At 40.0% G+C, this 23490-nt stretch overlaps 1 protein-coding gene and 1 long non-coding RNA gene across 3 annotated transcripts in view; one reads left to right on the top strand and one right to left on the bottom strand.

Moving 5' to 3' along the window:
* LOC127000793 (E3 ubiquitin-protein ligase ZNRF3-like) overlaps nt 1-23490 on the bottom strand; it is a 52355-nt gene that overhangs the window by 24735 nt on the left and 4130 nt on the right. For both annotated transcript variants that reach the window (XM_050864840.1, XM_050864841.1), the window contains exon 2: nt 445-573. In XM_050864840.1, coding sequence (XP_050720797.1) covers nt 445-573 — 129 coding nt within the window. The remainder of the gene's footprint in view (nt 1-444; nt 574-23490) is intronic.
* On the top strand, nt 16860-18633 carry LOC127000794 (uncharacterized). Its single transcript, XR_007754528.1, has 2 exons — nt 16860-18096; nt 18483-18633. It is a non-coding gene; the product is annotated as an uncharacterized LOC127000794 (long non-coding RNA).

Here is a 23490-nt window from a genome sequence, read left to right as displayed (position 1 = left end):
CACACACACACACACACACACACACACACAGTACATTCCACTTCCCCTATCTTCCCTTCCCTCCCCTTCCTTCCTCATTTCCCCCTTCTCTTCCCTTTCTCTTATTCCTCTTCGTAACTTCACCTCTCCTTTCTTTCTTTCGTTCTCCCTCTTTCTCTCTTTTTCACATCTATTTCTCCATAACTCTCCCTTCCTTTTTTTCTTTTCATTCTGTATCCTTCCTTCCAGAGGGTTAGGTTAGTTTGGTAGTAGTAGTAGTAGTAGTAGTAGTAGTAGTAGTAGTAGTTTTTTACCTATCTTTCGGCCACTCCTCTAACTCTTTTTAGGAGCAGTGAGTAGCGGGCTTTTTTTTTCACGTTACTTTTTTTTATGCCCTTGAACTGACTCCTCTTCTGTAAAAAAAAGTAGTAATAGTAGTAGTAACAGTAGTAGACGAGGACTCACCATTTCGTAGACCGAGTGGCACTTCTTGCTAAGGCCTGGCACCACCTCTGGCTTGAAGAACCCCACCCAGCCGTACTCGTAGTTCAGGCCGTCATTCCGTTGTTTCTCGCACAGGGCCGCCGGGTGCATCTGGGGGCGAGAGAGAGATTAGGTTAGGTTGTGTAAGGAACGGGTGGGGGGAGAGAGGAAGTGTTTGAGTGTGTGGAAGGGAGTGTTAGGTTACGTTAGGTTAGGTTAGGTTGTGTAAGGAACGGGTGGGGGGAGAGAGGGAGTGTTTGAGTGTGTGGAAGGGAGTATTAGGTTAGGTTAGGTTAGGTTGTGTAAGGAACGGGTGGGGGGAGAGAGGGAGTGTTTGAGTGTGTGGAAGGGAGTGTTAGGTTAGGTTAGGTTAGGTTGTGTAAGGAACGGGTGGGGGGAGAGAGGGAGTGTTTGAGTGTGTGGAAGGGAGTGTTAGGTTAGGTTAGGTTAGGTTGTGTAAGGAACGGGTGGGGGGAGAGAGGGAGTGTTTGAGTGTGTGGAAGGGCGTGTTAGGTTAGGTTAGTTTATGTTGTGTAAGGAACGGTGGGGAGAGAGGAGTGTTTGAGTGTGGAAGGAGTGTTAGGTTAGGTTAGGTTAGGTTGTAAAGGAACAGGTGGGGAGAGAGGGAGTGTTTGAGTGTGTGGAAGGGTGTGTTAGGTTAGGTTAGGTTGTGTAAGGAACGGGTGGGGGGAGAGAGGGAGTGTTTGAGTGTGTGGAAGGGAGTGTTAGGTTAGGTTAGGTTAGGTTGTGCAAGGAACGGTGGGGGGAGAGAAAGAGTTAAATTGTCGGTATTATAAGATACTTTCGCTTCTCACATCAACTATTTCTAAAGGTCAAAGAGGGGATCAATCGGGCTCTAATGAGTGTTTCTTTAGGCTCACAGTACAGAAGAAGGGTTAAACTACCACAAGAGTCATAAAGCTACCCGTGGAAATGCCCACAACACCTACGAAAGCCTTGTCAAATATGTGAACTTGGGCGATGAAATGTTTTAAAATACGACCCTCAATGAGTGTGTGGGGGAGGGTTAGGTTAGGTTAGGTTGTGGAAGGAAACTTATGTGGGGCGAGAGAGAGAGGGAGTTTGAGGGTGTGAGTGTGGGAGTTTGAGGGTAAGGTTGAGCAGGGAAGGGGTGGGGAAAGAATTTTAGTGTGTAGGGAAGGTTAGGTTAGGTTAGGTTGTGCAAGGAAACTTCAACAAGGCTAAAGAGAGAGAAATAGTTTGAGGGTGATTTTGGAAGGGTTAGGTTAGGTTAGGTTCTGCAAGGAAACTTTAAACGGGGCGAGAAAGAGAGGGAGTTTGAGGGTATCTGTGGAAGGTTAGGTTAGGTTAGGTTGTTGATAAGTCTTTCGAAATCGTTGCTGTGTTAGTATTTCCATATGCAGTTTTATGATTATGAGCCTAGTGATAGTTTAACAAGGCCTCTGCACCGTGAATGTTCAAACCATTTCTGAGAACCCGACTAATCTCCTTTGTGGTCTCGGGGAGGAAAAGAAAAGAAAGGAGAGAAGAAAGAGAGAAGGAAAAGAGGAGAAACAAAGGAGGGAAGAAATACAGGAAATACGAGAAAAGAAAGAAAGGAATAAGAGAGGAAGGAAGAGAGGAAAGGAGGAGAAGAAAGGAAAGAAGAAAGAAAGGAAGGAGAAGAAAAAGAGGAGAAATAAAAGAAGAAAGAAAAGAAGGCGAGCGAGAAGGAAAAGAGGAGAAACAAAGGAGGGAAGAAATACAGGAAATACGAGAAAAGAAAGAAAGGAATAAGAGAGGAAGGAAGAGAGGAAAGGAGAAAGAGAAGAAAGGAAAGAAGAAAGAAAGGAAGGAGAGAAGAAAAAGAGGAGAAAGAAAAGAAGAAAGCGAGAAGGAAAAGAGGAGAAACAAAGGAGGGAAGAAATACAGGAAATACGAGAAAAGAAAGAAAGGAATAAGAGAGGAAGGAAGAGAGGAAAGGAGAAAGAGAAGAAAGGAAGAAAATAGTTATGAGTCAAAAGCATCTGAGAATATAGGCTGCTTCTCTCTTACTTCCAAGGCTGCCATCCTCTTACATTCACTGTCCATCTGTTATAAGTTGTACCCATGTTGTGAGCTGCCTGAGTCCACCCTTCTGTTTCATCGTCATTTTTTTTTTTTTTACAGCAGAGGAGACAGTGCAAGGGCGTAAAAAAAAAAGAAAACAATAATGAAAAAAAAAAAGCCCGCTACTTACTGCTCCATTGGTATAACCTTGAGCCTTTTTTTGTCTGTTCCCTAAACCATGATATTCGCTTGCTGTCTCTCCTCCATGTGATATCCAGCTTAATCTTTTCTTCATTCGTCTTTGTTTATGTATTATCTCTCTGTCTCTGTCTCTGAATCGTTTGTGAGTCGGGAAGCTTTTGTATCACACACACACACACACACACACACACACACACACACACACACACACACACACCTTCCTTACGTAAATAACACTGCACCTGACAACATCAACAGGAATAGTAATAGTAACAGTAATAATAATAATAATAATAATAATAATAATAATAATAATAATAATAATGATAAAACAAAGAATATGACAGATAATAGTAATAATAACCCTCCCCCCACACCCTCTACCCTCTTTCTACAACACAACCAAAGAAGAAGAGGAAGAAGAAGAAGAAGAAGAAGAAGAAGAAGAAGAAGAAGAATGGGACTTGCATGTGTAGGTTTATATTTTCTTTTTCCATTTTTGTTTCGTTTTTTTTCCTTTTTTATTTTTTCTTACTTCCATTCTTGCCTTTCTTCACTGTTTCCTTTATTTTTGTTCACTGTTTTGTTTTCCTTTTTATTCTGAAACGGACTAAAAAAAAACACTCCATTTCACTCATGACTAGGTGGTGAGTCCTTCCTGAGGGCGGGGGGCAGGGGGGGAAGTCACTCTCCTCCTCCTCCCCCTCTCCCCCTTCCTCCCCCGCCAATTCACGCCCCCTCTCTTTCCTCCTCAACCCCCCTGTTCTTTTTATTTTTCTAGGTGCTGGAAGGCTGTCTTGAAGGGCCTCTTGGGCGACTCCAGGACGTTCGTGGAGCAAGCGGATTTTCTTTATAGTGGCTGCCGTGATGTATGACTTGCTTGGCCCATGCTGCCCCTCGGTGCTCCTCTTGAATGATGTCGCTGAAGTTAGGGTTGAGTGAAGATCTGGGCTGCATGTGGGTAATCTTCCGCCACTGAACGATGGTTTGAAAATTCATCGTGTTTCGGTGGGACTCACAATTTGGGTCGTATTGCAAGATATTTCGCCACCAAAGAACACATATTTGACAAGGCTTTCGTAGGAGTTGTGGGCATTTCCTGGGGTAGTTTGAACCTTCTTCTGTACCGTCAACCAGAAGAAACACTCATTAGAACCCGACTGACCCTCTCCTTGACCTTAAAACCCCTTGACTGCGGATTTCCTACAAGAAGACATCACCAAGCTACAGAAACGGAACAAAAAGTGGCTGCTACAATTCAATGAAGAGAAATGTAAAGTCATGCACCTTTGGAGGGGAAACCCAGCATACCAATACCACATGGGAAACACCCCACTATCCACCAGAGAGGCAGAGAAAGACCTGGGACTATATGTTACCAGGCTATCAGGGAAGGAGAAATTCGTGCCAATCGCAGCGGACGGGTTAAGAAATAGATGATGTGAGAAGCGAAAGTGTCTTATAATACCAATCTATTAATAGAGTCATATTCTTAAACATTTCGCCGCCCCAGCACATACATTTAACAAGGCTTTCGTAAGAGTCGCGGGCCTTTCCATGGGTAGTTTTATGACCCTGATGTTAGTTTGACCAAGCCTCTGTACTATGAAGGTAAAAAGACACTCATGAGACCGCGCTTTGCCTCTATTTTAGCCTTTAGAAATAATTGATTTGAGAGGCAGAAGCGTCTAAAGGGGCTATTACACTGGGCAAATTTTCCGTGGATCTTCAGTCAAACCACGATTTCCGCTGGCGTGGTTCTTATATTTCCGTGGTTTTCTGACGTGTCCACGATCTTCCAAAGCTACGGTAGATTTCACTGAAGGACGACGGTATTACTCACCATCATTATCATCAGCAATAACAAGAAACAAATGAAAACCACGCTAGCAGAAATTGTGGTTTGACTGAAGATCCACGGGAAATTTGCCCAGTGTAATAGCCCCTTAAAGATACCGACGTCAAACCTACGCCCAGGGGTTCACCACGCCCGCACGCTGACCACTCCTACATCTTTTTTTTGTTTGTTTCATAGTAAAAAAAAAAAAAAAAAAAAAAAAGTATTGTTCTCGAAAAACGATAAATCACGACCTCTGAAAAGCGCGGTGGATATTTATGTTATATTTTCCCTTGAACTGCTTCCTTCGCTGTATAAAAATAAAAATAAATAAATAAATAAATAAATAAAATAAATAAATAAAAAAATAAAAATAAAAAACGAAAACTCACACCCGTATCCACCGCTCTGTTAGAAAAGTTAGCCCGAAAAACGATTACAACACGGCCTCTGAAACGCGCGGTAGATGTTTATTTTATATTTTCCCTTGAACTGCTTCCTCCGCTGTATATATACATAAAAAAATAAATAAATAAATAAAAAATAAAACTCACACCCGTATTCCCCCCCCCCCCCGCTCTGTTAGAAAAGTTATCCCGAAAAACGATATTACTACACGGCCTCTGAAAAACACGGTGGATAATTATCTTTTATTTTTTATCCTCCTCCTCCTCCTCATCATCGACGCCTGCTCCTAAGAGCCTCCACCAGGGGATGGCCACGGCAGAAGAGCTTCCAACTTTCTATCCAGACACTCCCTCGTTGCCTTGATATTTTATCCTTTTTTCATTAATCTCTTCACTATAAAAAAGGAATACTATAGTCCGTTTCATTCCGTCTGTCCACCAACAAAGCGGGAATTTTGATGGATGTGGCACCTGCGCATTTCTAGTTCGTGAATACGTGAAAATCAACTGTTGTGATAGACATTCAAGCTTATTTTTCAATAATATATTTGAATATTTATGTATAAAAAAAAACTCAGTCATTTGCATCGATAATCTAACATACAAGCACAGGAAAAGACAAACTTGTATCAAATAACATAGTCACATCATGCTCGAACGATCTGTGGTTTTTCAAATTAATTGATTGATAGCTCATTTCAGGCATATTAAAAGACATCTGGCTCTGCAAGCGCATGTAAAGGATATCTCCATAATTTACTGGATGTAAATAATGATTATTAATCGAAATAACATGAAATAGTAAATAACTGTTGAATGCGATGCTAGGCTATTTAGAATATTAAGCTACCCAAGCTGTTTACATGCAACACATAAAAATTCCTAATGTATAGGCACTTCCCGAGTCGGATGTCACTTTATGTACCTGAATGAGATGAAATATAGGTATCTGAAAGGTTATGAAGCGTTCGAGTATGATCAGACTATACTGTTTGATATACAAATTGTTCTTTCGTGTGCTTATATAGTAGATTATCGATGCAAATCGGCACGTTTGCGGTTCATATAAAAAAGACTTGAGGGTTTTTTGTATACACGAACATTCAAATATATCACTGAAAATATAAAGTTGATCTTCACGCAATCACGAACTCACAATGCGCAGGTGCCACATCTACGATCGCGAGTGGACAGACGGAATGAAACGGACTATACCACCTCTATCCACCGCTCTGTTAGAAAAGTCATCCCGAAAAACGATATTACTACACGGCCTCTGGAAAACACGGGGAGGATAATTATTCATGCAGGAGGTTCAAGGGATACCGCCGAGCCACAAGTGTCCTGAAAAAAGAAATAGAAGTAGCCGCCGGTCGCCGCCCCACCCATTGCCGCGCTGAGCCGTATGTCAAACGCGCAGGGGGGTGGAATGACCGAATGAGTCTTGTTTTTATATGTTCAGCTTTTTAATTTTCTTTTTTCTTTTCCTTTGGTTCGTTTTTCTCGTTATTTTTTATTTTTCTTGCTTTCCTTCTTTTCTCTCTTCACGATTTCCTTTCTTTTTTTCCGTTCTTTTCATTCTTTTTATTTTCATTTTTTAGCTTTGCAGTTTTTCCCTTTTCTAATTCTTCCTTTTTTCTCCACTTCTTTTCTTTTCTTTCCCCATTTTCTTTGTTTTTTTCACTATTTTTTTATTCTTTTCATTCTTTTTATTTTCATGGGTCTTGTCTTTATATGTTCAGCTTTTTCATTTTCTTTTTTTCTTCTCTTTTGGTTCGTTTTTTTTTCATTATTTTTTTCTTCCTTTCCTTCTTTTCTCTCTTCACTATTTCCTTTCTTTTTTCATTCTTTTCATTCCCGATTATTTTCATTTTTAGCTTTGCAGTTTTTCCCTTTTCTAATTCTTCCTTTTTCTCCCTTTCTTTTCTTTTCTTTTTCCATTTTCTTTGTTTTTTCACTATTTCTCTTTTATTCTTTTCATTCTTTTTTATTTTCATGAGTCTTGTCTTTATATGTTCAGCTTTTTCATTTTCTTTTTTTACTTTTCTTTTGGTTTGTTTTTTCATTATTTTTTGATCTTTCTCTCCTTCTTTTCTCTCTTCACTATTTCCTTTCTTTTTTCATTCTTTTCATTCCCGATTATTTTCATTTTTAGCTTTGCAGTTTTTCCCTTTTCTAATTCTTCCTTTTTCTCCCTTTCTTTTCTTTTCTTTTTCCATTTTCTTTGTTTTTTCACTATTTCTCTTTTTATTCTTTTCATTCGCGTTTATTTTCATTTTCAGCTTTGTAGTTTTTCCTTTACCAATTCTTTCTGTTTTCCATCTTTTTTGTTTTCATTATTTTCTTTCTTTCCTTTCATTTTTTCATTATTATTATTTTTTTCTGATTTTTCTTACTTTCCTTCTTTTCTTCCTTCACACTTTCCTTTCGTTTTTTGTCATTATTTTCTTTCTTCTTTCCTGTTCTTTTCTTTCTCATTTTTAACATTACTTTTTCTCTTCACTTTTCCCTCCTTTCTTCGATTCTTTTCTTTCTTCTTTCCTTCTTTTCTTCTTTATTTCCTTTTTTTTCTTCACTTTTTTCCTCTCCTTTCTTCCTCTTTTCCCCATCACTTTTTCTTCCTCCATTTTTTTCCTTCTTTTCTTTTTTATCTCCTTTTTTTCTTCACTTTTCCTTTCCTTTCTTCCTCTTTTCCTCATCACCTTTTCTCCTCCAATTTTTTTCCTTCTTTTCTTCTTTATCTCCTTTTCTTCTTTTCTTCTTCACTTTTTCCTCTCCTGTCTTCCTCTTTTCCTCATCATTTTTTCTCCCTCCAAATTTTTTCCTTCTTTTCTTGCTTCACTTTTTTCCTTTCTTGTTTTCTTTCTCGTCTTTCTTCACACTTTCCTTTCCTTTCTTCATCTTTTTTGCATTATTTTTTATCTCCACTTTTTCCTTTCTTTCTTTTTCGTATCATTTTTCCTTTCTTTTTTTATCACGGAGTCAGCAAGATCGATATTTGTCCGCAGCTGCAGAGAGAGAGAGAGAGAGAGAGAACACCTGCCCCCCCCTCCCCCCCTTCCTCCCCCTCCCTCACACTTGCATAATTATATAGAAATTAAGATTGTCCGGCTTATCCAGGTAATAAATAAAATAAATAATAAAAACAATATTATTATCATTATTATTATTATTACGTCAAGAAGTTCGGCCTATTATGGAGGAGGAGGAGGAGGAGGAGGAAGAGGAGGAGGATAATGTAAGAAGGAAGGCAAGGAAAGAAAAGGAAAGGGAAAGTAAGAGGAAAGGGAAGGAGAAAGAAGAGGAAAAAGTGGAAAATAAAGGAAAGGAAGAAAGAAAGGAAGGAAGGAAAAGAGATGAAGGAGGCAAAGAAGAGAGGAAAGGGATAAAGGGAATGAGAGACGAGGGAAGGGAGACAGGAAGGGAAGGGGAAGGGAAGGAAACGGAAGGAAGGAAAGTGGAAAGAAATGGATGGAATAGAGAGAAAGAGGGGAGGAGAAAGGACAGAAGGGAGGGGGATGAAAGAAGAACAGAAGGGAAGGAGAGGTAAGGAAAGGGAAGGAGAAGGAAAGGTAAGGAAGGGGAAAGAAGAGAAAGGGATTAAAAGTGAACGAAGGGGAGATGAAGGTAAGGAGAGGGAAGGGAAGGGAAGGAGAGGAAAGAAGAGGGAAAGGAAAGGGATGGAGAGGGAAAAGGAGCAAGGTGAGGAAGAAAAAGAAAGGAGGAAGGAGGGGATCAAAAGGGAATAGAAGGGGAAGGGGAGGGAAGGGGAGGAAAGGGGAGGAAAAGGAAAGGGATGGAGAGGGGAGAAAGAAAAAAAAGAAAGGAGGATGGAAGAGGAAAGGGATCAAAAGGGAAAAGAAGAGGAAGGCGAGGGAAGGGGAGGGAAAGGAAGGAAAGGAATGGAGAGCGAAAGGAAAGGGATGGAGAGAGAAAAGGACAAGGGGGAAAGAAAAAGAAGAAAGGAGGATAGAAGAGGAAGGGGATTAAAAGGGAAGAAGGGGAAGGAGAGGGAAGGGGAGAGAAGGGGAGGGAAGGGAAAGGTAAGGAAGGGGAGGGAAGGGGAGGTGCTCTGCTAAACCCATCAACAACACTCTCTTAAAAGTGAGGGATGGGAGGGGAAGAGGGGAAGAGGGGAGGGGAGGGGAAGAAGGGAGGGAGAAGTAGCCCACTGCCCCAAACTAACTAACTAAAGTCCCCCCCTACCCCCACCCCTACTACTACTACTGCTACTACTACTACTACTACTGCTAATCAACCTTCTCCTCCTACACCTACTACTGCTACTACTAATATAACTACAACTGATATTACTACTATTACTGCTACTACTACTACTACTACTACTACTACCACCCACAAAAAAAATCTTAAATGTTTTCAAATACAAAATGTCCTAAAGTGTGTGTGTGTGTGTGTGTGTGTGAGAGAGAGAGAGAGAGAGAGAGAGAGAGAGAGAGAGAGAGAGAGAGAGAGAGAGAGAGAGAGAGAGAGAGAGAGAGAGAGAGAGAGAGAGAGAGAGAGAGAATAACTAGGCAATCAAACTTCCCCCACCACCGCCACAACCCTTCTACCTCTCTCTCTCTCTCTCTCTCGATCGGTGTCTTTGATGTTTCTCTCTTCAAACACCTGTCGTTACACACACCTGTCCAACCAGGTGTGTGTGTGTGTGTGTGTGTGTGTGTGTGTGTGTGTGTGTGTGTGTGTGTGTGTGTGTGTGTGTGTGTGTGTGTGTGTGTGTGTGTGTGTGTGTGTGTGTGTATTATCGTTCTGCTTTTCCTTGTTCTTCTTCCTTGTCATCGTTTTTTTTCTTTCCTCTCATTTTGGCTGTATCCGGTTCTTATATTTTTCTTCTTTTTTATCTTCATCTTGCTTATCATCAACCTTTTTTTCTTTTTCTTCTTTTTTCTGGTTTTCACTGAACATGTATCCGGTTTTTCTCATTATTATTCTTGTGTGTGTGTTTGTGTGTGTGTGTGTGTGTGTGTGTGTGTGTGTGTGTGTGACTGAATGAAGGCAAATAAAAGTATATAATAAAAACACTGGTACAAGTGTTAGTTTGCTTTGCGAAACATGATAATAATAATAATAATAATAATAATAATAATAATAATAATAATAATGATAATAATAACAATAGTAGAAAAAATCCATCATTCCTTTCTTTGCCCTACTTCATCTGTTATTTTCTTTATTCTCTCTCTCTCTCTCTCTCTCTCTCTCTCTCTCTCTCTCTCTCTCTCTCTATTACTTCTTCCATTACCTAAGAATCGCACAAACTTCAAAACTATCTAGAGAGAGAGAGAGAGAGAGAGAGGTGACAATAAATAAAACAGATAGTGAGAGATAAGATAGAGGTGTGGGTGGGGTGGCGGCAGCAGCAGCAGAAGTAGTAGTAGTAGTAGTAGTAGTAGTAGTAGTAGTAGTAGTAGTAGTAGTAGTAGTAAAGTGTATATCTAATGAGAAGAGAAAGGGAAAAGGGAGGAAAAGGAAGAGCGAGAGGAGGGGAGAGAAGAGAAAATAGTTAAAAGGAAAAAAAGGAGGAGGAAAAGGAGGAGGAAGGAGGAGGAAAATGAGACAGTAGGAGGTTGAAGAAGAGGAAGAGGAAGAAAAGGGAAGAGAAGAAAAAAATAGATAAACGGGAGTAGGAAAGGAAAAAAATAGAAGAGGAAAAAGACGAGACCAGAGAAGGACGAAGAGGAGGAGGAGGAGGAGGAAGAGGAAGAAAACAGAAAGAAGAGGAAGAAAAGGGAAGAGATGAAAAAAATAGATAAACAGAAGGATAAAAAAAGAGGAAAAAGACGAGACCAGAGAAGGACGAAGACGAGGAGGAGGAGGAAGAGGAAGAAAATAGAAAGAAGAGGAAGAAAAGGGAAGAGAAGAAAAAATTGCTAAACAGGAGTAGGAAGGAAAAAAGAGGAAAAAGACAAGACCAGAGAAGGACGAAGAGGAGGAGGAGGAGGAAGAGGAAGAAAATAGAAAGAAGAGGAAGAAAAAGGGAAGAGAAGAAAAAAATAGATAAACATGAGTAGGAAGGAAAAAAAAGACGAAAAAAACGAGACCAGAGAAGGACGAAGAGGAGGAGGAGGAGGAAGAGGAAGAAAATAGAAAGAAGAGGAAGAAAAAGGGAGATAAGAAAAAAAAGCTAAACAGGAGTAGGAAGGAAAAAAAGAGGAAAAAGACAAGACCAGAGAAGGACGAAGAGGAAGAGGAAGAAAATAGAAAGAAGAGGAAGAAAAAGGGAGATAAGAAAAAATTGCTAAACAGGAGTAGGAAGGGAAAAAAAAGAAGAGGAAAAAAACGAGACCAGAGAAGGACGAAGGGGGGGAGGAGGAGGAGGAGGAGGAGGAGGAGGAAGAGGAAGAAAATAAAAAAGTGGAGATATACATATAATACATAACAGACAGACAGACAGACAGACAGACGCAAGAGGGAAATGGATGGATGGATAGAGAGGAGGAGGAGGAGGAGGAGGAGGAGGAGGAGGCATAATGGGAGGAGTGACGTCATGAGGCGCGTGGAGGAAAACTTCAAAGGGTGGAAGAAACCCCGTTAGTGCGACCCCGGTGCTATAACGGGGTTGACGGGCGGTACTCCACACACACACACACACACACACACACACACACACACACACACACACACACACAGGCATATGCAAAACACGAAAAAATCCAGTGACGCACGCACACACACACACACACACACACAGGACAGCAATTACGAAGTGAAGAAAATACGATTAATGAGAGAGAGAGAGAGAGAGAGAGAATAGAGGAATGTCTAAGCATCATAACTCACGAAGCAAAGACTCTCTCTCTCTCTCTCTCTCTCTCTCACACACACACACACACACACGCGCGTCTTGGCACACACACACACAGCGCCAAAGCGTCACAAACACACACACACACATACACAGTCATCTCCCCTTCCCGTCCCTTCCCTACCCTCCCTCACATTTTCCCTCCTATCTCCCGTCTTTCCCTCCCGCGGGCATGGCTGGGCGTCGGGTCGTGTGGATGAGTGTCTGGCCTGCAGTACGTGACCAGGCATGCCCCGCCAGTCCCTACAGGAGTCGTGAAAAAGGGTTGTTTCTTTAATTCGCCGACGACCACGGAGATCACGAGCGACGGCGGCGGCGGTGGTGGTCAGGCGGCGCTGCCAGGCGTACGACGTAGCCTACTTTAAGTCTCTCTCTCTCTCTCTCTCTCTCTCTCTCTGGTTCATCTTTTTCTCTTTTTCCTCTTCCTCATCATCTACTTTGTCTCTTTCTCTTCCTTTCCCTCCCTTTGGTTCGACTCTATTTCTCTATTTCCTCTTCCTCTTCATCTACTTTTTCTCTTCCTTTCCCTCTCTTTGGTTCGCCTCTGTATTTCTCTATTTCCTCTTCCTCTTCATTACTTCGTCTATCTTTCTTTCCCTCCCTTTGATTCGCCTCTTTTTCTCTCTCTATTTCCTCTTCATCTACTTCGTTTCTTTCTCTTCCTCTCTCTTTTGGGTAAATCTAACACTAGGCCCATGAAAATACCCCAAGAAATACCCACAATAACAACCTCTGTGAATGACTTATCAAATGTGGGTGTGTAAGCTCCGAAATGTTTGTGAATATGGGGCCTTAAATTCAGTACATAATACATTTTTTTTCACGGGTCATCTTAGGTTAGCTTAGTTTGGTGTTAGATTAGGTTGGGATAGGTTAGTTTTGTGTTGGTTCGTCTGGTCTATGTAGGTTAGGCAAGATTAGGGCAGTTCTGTGAAGGTTAGGTTAGCTTAGTTTGGTGTTAGATTAGGTTGGGATAGGTTAGTTATGTGTTGGTTCGTCTGGTCTATGTAGGCTAGGGAAGATTAGGGCAGTTCTGTGAAGGTTAGGTTAGCTTAGTTTGGTGTTAGATTAGGTTAGATTAAGTAACCTACACGCTCTCTCGTACACCTGATTAAACCCGATTATACCTTTTTATTATACTAAGGTTTGCAGGAGAGTTTGAAACGCGTGTGTAGTGTGTGGGGTGAGTGTTCTTGCATCACTCCTTCGCTATCCAAATCCCTTATGCAAGATTTAACCAGCATCTTCATTCTTTCATTCTTTTCACTGGTAATTTTGAGACAGCCTTCCTTTGTGTGTATTCCTTCCTGCCAACGACTTGAACTCTTTCATGAGGGGAGCATCAGGACACCTCTCCACCCGAAATTGACCTCTGTTGACTGTTACTTTTATTTGCTTTTGTAGGAGCGATTAGTGGGCTTTTCGTCATTTTCTTTATTCATCTACTTCGTCTCTTTCTCTTCCTCTCTCTTGTGGGTAAATTTCACGGTGCAGAAGAAGCCTGGGCAATCTAACACTAGGCCTATGAAAATGCAAGGGTCCTACAGTCACGTCATGTTAAGCATCCTTCAACATCCAGCTGAAGGAAGTCGAAGAAAAGGAAGAAATAGACTGTTTCTTTACGTGTAGTTCAAAGTTCTTTCCACTGCTGCATAAGGTTATTTCTTATTGCTTCCCATTATTTTCTATGTATCTTGTTACTCTTCCTTTCTAAATTTGCTGACCACATCTACATAATTTTCTTTCCGTGTTATTAGTAAGTTTGTTTCTTGGCCTGTTTACGCAGACGAAGGGCGTTACACAGCCACAAAGGTAAATACACGTGTTTGGGGGACCTTCCACGGGCCAACCAGCCACACACACACACACACACACACACACCTCAGGGCAGCGGCAGGTGTGAAGTAGTGTTGAGGCTAATGTCATTTATCTTCGTCACAGCCAGCCAGGTGCATGCGTCCGTTGGGTGTGACTTTTTTTTTTTCTACAGCACAGAGAGCAACTCAAGGTCAACAAAAAGAAAATGGAGAAAAAAAAAGCCCGCTAACTGTTGCTCCCATATAGTGAAAAGTATAGAGTGGCCACCAGAGAGGTCAATTTCGGGTGGAGAGGTGTCCTGATACACTCTTCTTGAAAGAGGTCAAGTCATAGGCAGGAGGAAATACAGACGAAGGAAGGCTGTTCCAGAGTTTATCAGTGAAGGGGATGAAAGAATGGAGATGCTGGTAAACTCGTGCATAAGGGGTTTGGACAGTATAGGGATGAGCTTTGGGTAGATAGTTGTGTGCAGCGGGGCCGCGGGAGGGGGGGAGGCATGCAGTTAGCAAGTTAAGAAGAGCAGTCAGCATGAAAATATCGATAGAAGATAGAAAGAGATGCAACATGGCGGCGGAATTTAAGAGGTAAAAGGCTGTCAGTAAGAGGAGGGGAGCTGATGAGACGAAGAGACTCCACGCTGTCCAAGAGAGCTGTGTGAGTGGAGCCCCCCACACGTGAGATGCACACTCCATTATTAGCTTCTGGTTGTTCCTGGAGGGCGTTGGTTGTCTCGTCAGGTCTGGCAGGATGACTTTTGTTTGTTCCCTGCATGTTTTGAGATTCACCTTCTTTGTTTTCTTGAGGGCTGTTTTGCCATCTCTTGTTGTGGTCAATTATGTGTTCGATGCGTGGTTGTGACGACTACTACTACGACTACTACTACTACTACTATTACTACTACTAAGACTACTACTACTAAGACTACTCCTTCTACAACTATTACTATTGCTACTACCACTACTACTACCACCACCACGACTACTACTACTGCTACTACTACTACTACTACTACTACTACTACTACTACTACTAGGACTACTCCTTCTACAACTATTACTATTGCTGCTACCACTACTGCTACCACCACCACGACTACTACCACTACTACTACTACTACTACTACTACCACCACCAAATTAAGTAAATGACAAGTGTGAACGAAAATTGATGGATAAATGTGCCGACACACACACACACACACACACACACACACACACACACACACACACACACACGCACACATAACTTTCTATCTAGTTATTTATTCGAATATATTTTCTGCTGGTTTATATGAATGTGTGTGTGTGTGTGTGTGTGTGTGTGTGTGTTATCTATTTCTCAACAGTAAGTATACGCACAAGCTTTTAATATTCTCTCTTGATCGCAGCTTATCATTCAGTGACAAAAAAACTTGTTTATTTTTTTTATTTATTTTCATTTTTATCTTTTTTTTTTTGTCGCAGGATTCCACTTAGCAAATTTTATTCATCAACTGTTTGATTTAAGGAACTGATTTTTTCTTACAGCTTAATCTTTTTCTTTCCTTTTATTTTTTCTTTACATTCACACGTCTGGTTTAGCGTAATCCTTTTCTTTCTGCATTGCGTTTATTTTTTGTTTAATTTAACGCTCACTCACTCTCTAGCAACTCACTAACTCTATCTTGTCACTTTTTTGGCTAAACATCGCGATCACAAATCAAGTTATCTTCTTTGCGTTCTCTCAGTAAGTCTGTTTCTTTGTAGTTCCAAGTTGTTCCCTCGACACGTGTAAAATGTTACCATATCTCATTTTTCTATTTTTTTTCAATTATTTTCCTTGTGTTTTGTCAATCGTGCTTTTCACATTTCCTGATCACAATTCAAAACCGATCAATTCTCTTTTTTTTTTTTTCACTAAGTCTGTTTCTGTGTTGACATAAGTTGACCTCTCTTTTTACTTGTGCAAAATGTTATAATATCTCACTTTTTCTATTGTTTTCTATGTACGGGTATCTTGTCAATCTTGCTTTTTGCATTTCCTGATCACAACCAAATCCTTTTCCTTCAATGTTTTCAGTAAGTTTTGATTCTTTGTGTGTATTAGATGTTCTCTCTTTCCACTTGTTTAAGTTACAATATTTCTTTTCTATTTTTCTATTGTTTTCTACGTATCTTGTCAATCTTGTTTTTTGCATTTCCTGATCACAACCAAATCCTTTTCCTTCAATGTTTTCAGTAAGTTTTGATTCTTTGTGTGTATTAAATGTTCTCTCTTTCCACTTGTTTAATCGTTTTCTCCACAAATGCATTCCCTTCCGTCAATTCCCTCGCCACGGGTAACTCACATTTCGCTCGCCAGGCGTCTCACTAAGCGCTGCCGCCTCTTTTTTTAATTTATAATATTTCTTTTCTATTTTTTTCTATGCATCTTGTCAATCTTGCTCTCCACCTTTCCTGATCACAACCAAACCATTTTTTCTTTTCAATGTTTTCAGTATGTTTTGTTCTTTGAGGGTAGGTCCAAGATGTTCTCTCTTTCCACTTGTGCAAAATGTTATAACATCTCACTTTTTCTATTGTTTTCTATGTAACTCGTCAATCTTATTTTTTGTATTTCCTGATCACAACCAAATCATTTTCTTTCAATATTTTCAGTAAGTTTTGATTCTTTGTGTGTATTAACTGTTCTCTCCACCTTTCCTGATCACAACCAAATCATTTTTTTTCAATGTTTTCAGTATGTTTTGTTCTTTGAGTGTAGGTCCAAGATGTTCTCTCTTTCCACTTGTGCAAAATGTTATAATATCCCACTTTTTCTATTGTTTTCATATATCTTGTCAATCTTGCTTTCTAAATTTCCGTTCACAACCAAATCATTGTCTTTCCCTGTTCTCTGTAAGTCTGTTTATTTGTAATTCCACAGTGTTCTCCCTTTCTTGGTGTGCAAAATGTTATAATATCACATCTTTTCTATTGTTTTCTAGTGTTGAACTCCCTCTGTCACTAAATGCTACTCCACACATATAGCCATTCAGGTCCTCGTGCAAGTTTTTATATGAAAGTATAGTTGCAAGTTTTCATATATACATAAACATCAATACTAAAGTGTGTGTGTGTGTGTGTGTGTGTGTGTGAAGAGAGAGAGAGAGAGAGAGAGAGAGAGAGAGAGAGAGAGAGAGAGAGAGTCATAAAGAAGGAATCTGTGACGTACATGGCTGTAACACATGTAAGGAAAACACGTGTGTGCGGCAACATCACACACACACACACACACACACACACACACACACACACACACACACAACGGATGAGGCCGACGAAATATATAACAAAGAATAGAAAGATAATAATAGAGAAAAAAAACATGAGAACACACACACACACACACACACACACACACACAACACAGCAACAAACAATATATTTTTTCCATCATCATCATCAGTCTGTGTGTGTGTGTGTGTGTGTGTGATGGGCCGCCACCACCACCATCACAAACACCGCCACCACCACCATCAGCAACACCATCACCGTACGACAACCTTTCCCTTGGTGGTGCCGCGGCTGCCAGAGATACGATAACTCACACAGAACTACGATAACATGAATAAGGGATACTATATCGACGAGTTTGCTTTAATATCCCTCTATGTAACTATCTATTTGTGTTAACTATCTTTCTATCCTCTATTCTTCACTCTAGCAAAGATCAAAACAGTATCAGGATCTCTTTATCAGGAAAAAAACAACAAAAAAAAAAACATGACTATCCAAGGTACAACAATTTCCCTTTTGGCACGACGTCATATTAATTATTTATCACAATTTCCATCGAAGCATCAAAGGAGAGTGAAATGGAGCGTTGAGAGCGTGAGAAGAGGATGATAAAGAGACCGTAGGAGGGAAAGAAAGGGAAGGGAAGGAAGGAAAATGAATGGAAGAGAGGAGGAGAGAAAGAAATGGTTGACAAGGCAATGATAGAAAGGTAAGAAGGAGAAGAAGGAAGAGAGAAAGAAATGGCAAACACAAAAGAATGACGGAGAAAGCGTAGAAAGGAAAGTAAGGGAGAGAAAGGGAAGAAGAAAGAGAAGAAAGAATGAAATAGTGAATACAAGAGAATGATAGAGAGAACGAAGGAAGGAAAAGAAAGAGAGAAAAAAATGGCAAACACAAAAGAATGACGGAGAAAGCGTGGAAAAGAAAGTAAGAGGGAGAAAGGGAAGAAGAAAGACAAGAAAGAATGAAAGTGAATGCAAGAGAATGATAGAGAAAACGAAGGAAGGAAAGTAAAGGAGATCAAAGGATGGAAGAAAAGGAAGAGGGAAGAGAAGAAAGAGAAATAAGTGGTTAAGACAAGAGAAAGATAAAGAGAACTTAGGAAGAAAAGGAAGGGAGATGAAAGAAAGGAAGAGTGAAGAGAAATAAACAGCAGACAAGACATGATGAAAGAGGGAAAAGGTTGCGTGGGAAGAAGATTAAAGGAAGGAAAGAAGGAAGGAGGGATAGAGAGAGGAGGAAGACCAAATATGAGATGAAAGACGTGAGAAAGAAGAGGTAGGGACAAAACATGATAAAAGATAGGAAGCAACGTGTGAGGAAGATTAAAGGAAGGAAGGAAGGAAGGAAGGATAGAGAGAGGAGGAAGACCAAATATGAGATGAAAGACGTGAGAAAGAAGAGGTAGGGACAAAACATGATAAAAGATAGGAAGTAAGCAACGTGTGAGGAAGATTAAAGGAAGGAAAGAAGGAAGGAGGGATAGAGAGAGAAGGAAGACCAAATATGAGATGAAAGACGTGAAAAAGAAGAGGTAGGGACAAAACATGATAAAAGATAGGAAGTAAGCAGCGTGTGAGGAAGATTAAAGGAAGGAAGGAAGGAAGGAAGGATAGAGAGAGGAGGAAGACCAAAAATGAGATGAAAGACGTGAGAAAGAAGAGGTAAGGACAAAACATGATAAAAGATAGGAAGCAAGCAACGTGTGAGGAAGATTAAAGGAAGGAAGGAAGGAAGGAATGATTTGAGGAGAGGAAGACTAAGAGAAGGATGCTGGACAAAGAGAGATTAACGAAAGAAAGAAATAGTAGAGAAGTCATGATAAAAGATAAGGAATAGACAACGTGGGAAAGATTAAACGAAGAAAGGAAGGAAGGAAGGATTTGAGGAGAGGAAGACTTAGAGAAGGATGCTGGACTAAGAGAGATTAACGAAAGAAAGAAATGGTTGAGAAAAATAATGATAAAAGATAAGTAAGTAACACGAGAAGATTAAAGAAAGGTATGAAGAAAGGAAGGATAAAAAGGAGAATAAGAACTAGATAAGGATGCTGGACTAGGCCTATGTTACGAGTCCCACAAGAGAATGGACGTTTGGAAGATGAAATAAAGAACAGACGCACAATGATAGAGAACTACTATCAATGAGCATGTGGAAAGCAGCCAAGACCCAGACCTAATGTACATTCCAGCCACGAGAATCTGCTTTTTTAACGGGATCACATTACTTAGTGTTTTGTTATATCGTTTATCGTCTATTTTTTGTTTGTTTTTGTTCTTGATTTTTGTGCTGGCTTGTTCAGTTTCGTGGTATTTTCTTATTTGTTCATATTTCTTCCTCTCTTCCTTCTTCTCCTCCTCTATAATAACACTTTTATCTATATTTATCTTCTCATGTCCTTGTAAATTAGTTAAAACATTATCATTATCATTATTATTATTATTATTATTATTATTATTATTATTATTGTTGTTGCTGTTGTTACCATTATAATTCTTGTAGTAGTAGTAGTAGTAGTAGTAGTAGTAGTAGTAGTAGTGGAGGAATTTATTGTTGTCGTTCTATTATTCTATTTTCCACATTATTTCGTCTACTTAAAAGGGTGCCGACTAGTGTATTTTTAAAGAGGGGGAGACGGGGTGGGGGGGGCGGAGGGGGGGGAGGGGTTTAAGACCACACACGATGCTACCCTTGTGTGTGTGTGTGTGTGTGTGTGTGTGTGTGTGTGTGTGTGTGCTACATTAATTTTAAGATATCAAAGAAGAGAATTGTTGCTTTTATGTGTAGTGCCGTGTGTGTGTGTGTGTGTGTGTGTGTGTTGTGGGTATGTTTGTTTAGATTTGTTTACTTGTTTCCTTGTATGCGGTTCTTTGTGATGTGGTGTGTGTGTGTGTGTGTGTTTTGTTTATTTCTTTGTCTGTATGTGTGTTTCTTTGTTTGTGTGGGTGTATGTTTCTTTGTTATGTGCGCATCTGTGTGTGTGTGTGTGTGTGTGTGTGTGTGTGTGTTATATGGCGATATGTAATCCTTGGAATGATGAGGAGAGAGAGAGAGAGTTTGCCCTCTCTCTCTCTCTGTTTTGCCCTCTCTCTCTCTCTCTCTCTCTCTCTCTCTCTCTCTCTCTCTCCAACCTCTCTCTCTCTCTCCCCAATCTTTCTTTCCTCTCTCTCCTCCTCCTTTCTCTCTCTCCTTTCCCCTCCTTTCTCTCTCTCTCTCTCTCTCTCTCTCTCTCTCTCTCTCTCTCTCTCTCTCTCTCTCTCTCTCTCTCTCTCTCTCTCTCTCCTTTGTTACCTGTCCAAGCCTCACAACCAGGTAATATTGATGATGATAATGATGGTGGTGATGGTGGTGGTGGTTGTACTTATTGTTTTTTTTTCTATTCTTTTTCTGTGTAAGTAAATATTCATCATCTATTATTTCTTTCTCTATTTTGTTGTTGTTTCTCTGTTCTTTTTTTTTCTATATCTTTATCGTTGCTCTATTTTTTTTTTCCTTTGTTCCTTTTTTTTTCTTTCTTTTGTGGTTCATTCTTTCTTTTTCTCTTTTGTTGCTCATTATTTCTTTCTTTTCTTTCTTTCTCTCCTTTGTTCCCCATTCTTTCTTTCTTTCCTTCTTTCTTTTCTTTCTCTCTTTTCTGGGTCATTCTTTCTTTCTCTCTTTTGTTCCCTATTCTTTCTTTCTTTCTTTTCTTTCTTTCTCTCTTTTCTGGGTCATTCTTTCTTTCTCTCTTTTGTTCCCCATTCTTTCTTTCTTTCTTTTGTGGTTCATTCTTTCTTTCTCTCTTTTGTTCCCCATTCTTTCTTTCTTTCTTTCTTTCTTTTCTTTCTTTTGTGGTTCATTCTTTCTTTCTCTCTTTTGTTCCCCATTCTTTCTTTCTTTCTTTCTTTTCTTTCTTTTGTGGTTCATTCTTTCTTTCTTTTGTTCCCCATTCTTTCTTTCTTTCTTTCTTTAGTGGTTCATTCTTTCTTTCTCTCTTTTGTTCCCCATTCTTTCTTTCTTTCTTTCTTTCTTTTGTGGTTCATTCTTTCTTTCTCTCTTTTGTTCCCCATTCTTTCTTTCTTTCTTTCTTTTGTGGTTCATTTTTTCTTTCTCTCTTTTGTTCCCCTTTCTTTCTTTCTTTCTTTCTTTTCTTTCTTTCTTTCTTTTGTGGTTCATTCTTTCTTTCTCTCTTTTGTTCCCTATTCTTTCTTTCTTTCTTTCTTTCTCATTCCTACGTTCTCTCTTTCGTTGCCTATTCTTTCTTTCTTTTCTTTCTTTCTTTCTTTCTTTCTTTCTTTCTTTCTTTCTTTCTTTCTTTCTCTACTTCCTAATTCTCTCTCTCTCTCTCTCTCTCTCTCTCTCTCTCTCTCTCTCTCTCTCTCTCTCTCTCTCTCTCTCGTTGCCCATCCTTTCTTTCTTTCTTTCTTTCTTTCTCTTCTTCATTCTTTCCTTTGTTGCTCTCTTTCTTTCTTTCCTTCTTTCGCTGCATGTCATCATCCATTTTTCTTTCTTCCTTTCTTTCTTTCCTTATTCATTCTATTCATCTATACATTATTCATTCCATTGTTAAGTAAGTCTGCCATTTCTGGTTTCGTAGGATATATTTTTTACTTTTTTTTTTAACAATGGAATATAGCAACAGTCAACACACACACACACACACACACACACACACACACACACACACACACACACACAGAGGCACACACGATGGAAGGACGATACACACACACACACACACACACACACACACACACACACACAGACAGGCACACACGATGGAGGGACGATACGAACACACACACACACACACACCTGCGCCTCCACACAGGTGAGCGACTTATTAATTCTCTTCGAAAGACTCACAGGCAGCGACATGGACCGGGAGAGAGAGAGAGAGAGAGAGAGAGAGAGAGAGAGAGAGAGAGAGAGAGAGAGAGAGAGTAAATAAAATAATAAAACATACATTAAAAGGACAAAAAATGACTAGGTAAGGAAAAAAAAAGAGTATAGGATAGAAAAGACGCACTTGAGAGAGAGAGAGAGAGAGAGAGAGAGAGAGAGAGAGACTCCTCCCACCATCAGATGACAAAAACAGTTTAACATCAAAGAAACCGACGTGAGGGAGGAGGAGACGGAGGAGGAGGAGGAGGAGGAGGAGGAGTCAACCCCCCTCTCCCTCTCTCCTTTCCTTTCCATCTCTCCCTTTCCCTACCAGCTTCCTCTCTCTCTCTCTCTCTCTCTCTCTCTCTCTCTCTCTCGTGTGCAAGTAGGAAAAGAAGATTCAAATGATGAAGAAGGAGAAAGGAAAAAAAATGCTAAAAGAATGGGAAATAGCAATAGGAGGAGGAGGAGGAGGAAGAGGAGGTATGATATGGCCAAATTCATTAAAAATTCTCACCTGTGTTTGAAGAATTGCTAGGTGACTCTCTCTCTCTCTCTCTCTCTCTCTCTCTCTCTCTCTCTCTCTCTCTCTCTCTCTCTCTCTCTCTTTTATCTTCATCAAACAAACCGACAGATATCATCTTATATTCAGAGAGAGAGAGAGAGAGAGGTGGAGGAATTAAAAAAGAGTGAGGAAGAGGAAACTTGGGAGCGTAAATACACACACACACACACACACACACACACACACACACACACACACACACACACACACACACACACACACACACAAAGAGTTTAACACATTCTTCTCAGACAATTTAAAGTTAGCTTTCACGTAATTCTACCTACGCCCGCACATTGAGAGAGAGAGAGAGAGAGAGAGATATACTGTACACGAAAAATAGATATACAGACAAACACAAATAGAAAGAGAAGACAGAAAAACACACACAAAAAAAACAGACAAAAAGATAGACTGATAATGAGACAGGGAAACAAAAGACAGACAGACAGGGAGACAGGTAGACAGACACACAGACAGACACTTGTTATCAAAGAATTTACAATTGATTAAATGAGGCGCCTCTCTCTCTCTCTCTCTCTCTCTCTCTCTCTCTCTCTCTCTCTCTCTCTCTCTCTCTCAAGTGCGTCTTTTCTTTCCTATACAATTTTTTCCCTTTCCTAGACATTTTTTGTCCTTTTAATGTATGTTTGATTATTCTATTTACTCTCTCTCTCTCTCTCTCTCTCTCTCTCTCTCTCTCTCTCTCTCTCTCTCTGTAAAAGGAATTATGTTTACGAACGCAAGGTCACTTCTATATATGAGAGAGAGAGAGAGAGAGAATTCTACTATTACTACTACTACTACTACTACTATTACTACTACTACTACTACTACTACTACTATTACTACTACTACTACTACTACTACCATTACTTCTTCCATTACCACTAGCTCTTTTCTTCCCTCCTCCTCCTCCTCCTCCTCTTCCTCCTCCTCTTCCTTCTCATGTCTCCTCTTTCTTTCCTTCCTTCTTTTTCCTTCTTTCACTCGTTAGTTTTTATCTTTTCTTTGCTTTCTCTTCCTCTGTCTCTTCTTTATTTCATTTTAATCTTCGTTTGTCTTTTGTTTTCTCGTTCTTTTCCTTCTTCTTGCTTTTTATCTTTCTTTCCTTTCTCCTTCTTTCTTTTCCTTTCCTTCACTCGCTTTTTTTCCCTTTTCTTCATTTCCACTTTCTTTCTTTCTCTCACATTTCTTGAACATGTCTTTCTTTTCTTCCTTCTTTCTTTCTTTTTTCTTTGTCC

This window comes from Eriocheir sinensis, chromosome 19 (genome assembly GCF_024679095.1).
Source record: "Eriocheir sinensis breed Jianghai 21 chromosome 19, ASM2467909v1, whole genome shotgun sequence".
Taxonomy (NCBI): Eukaryota; Metazoa; Arthropoda; class Malacostraca; order Decapoda; family Varunidae; genus Eriocheir; species Eriocheir sinensis.
Note: the sequence above shows the minus strand (reverse complement) of the source record. Positions and strands in the feature narration are given on the sequence as shown.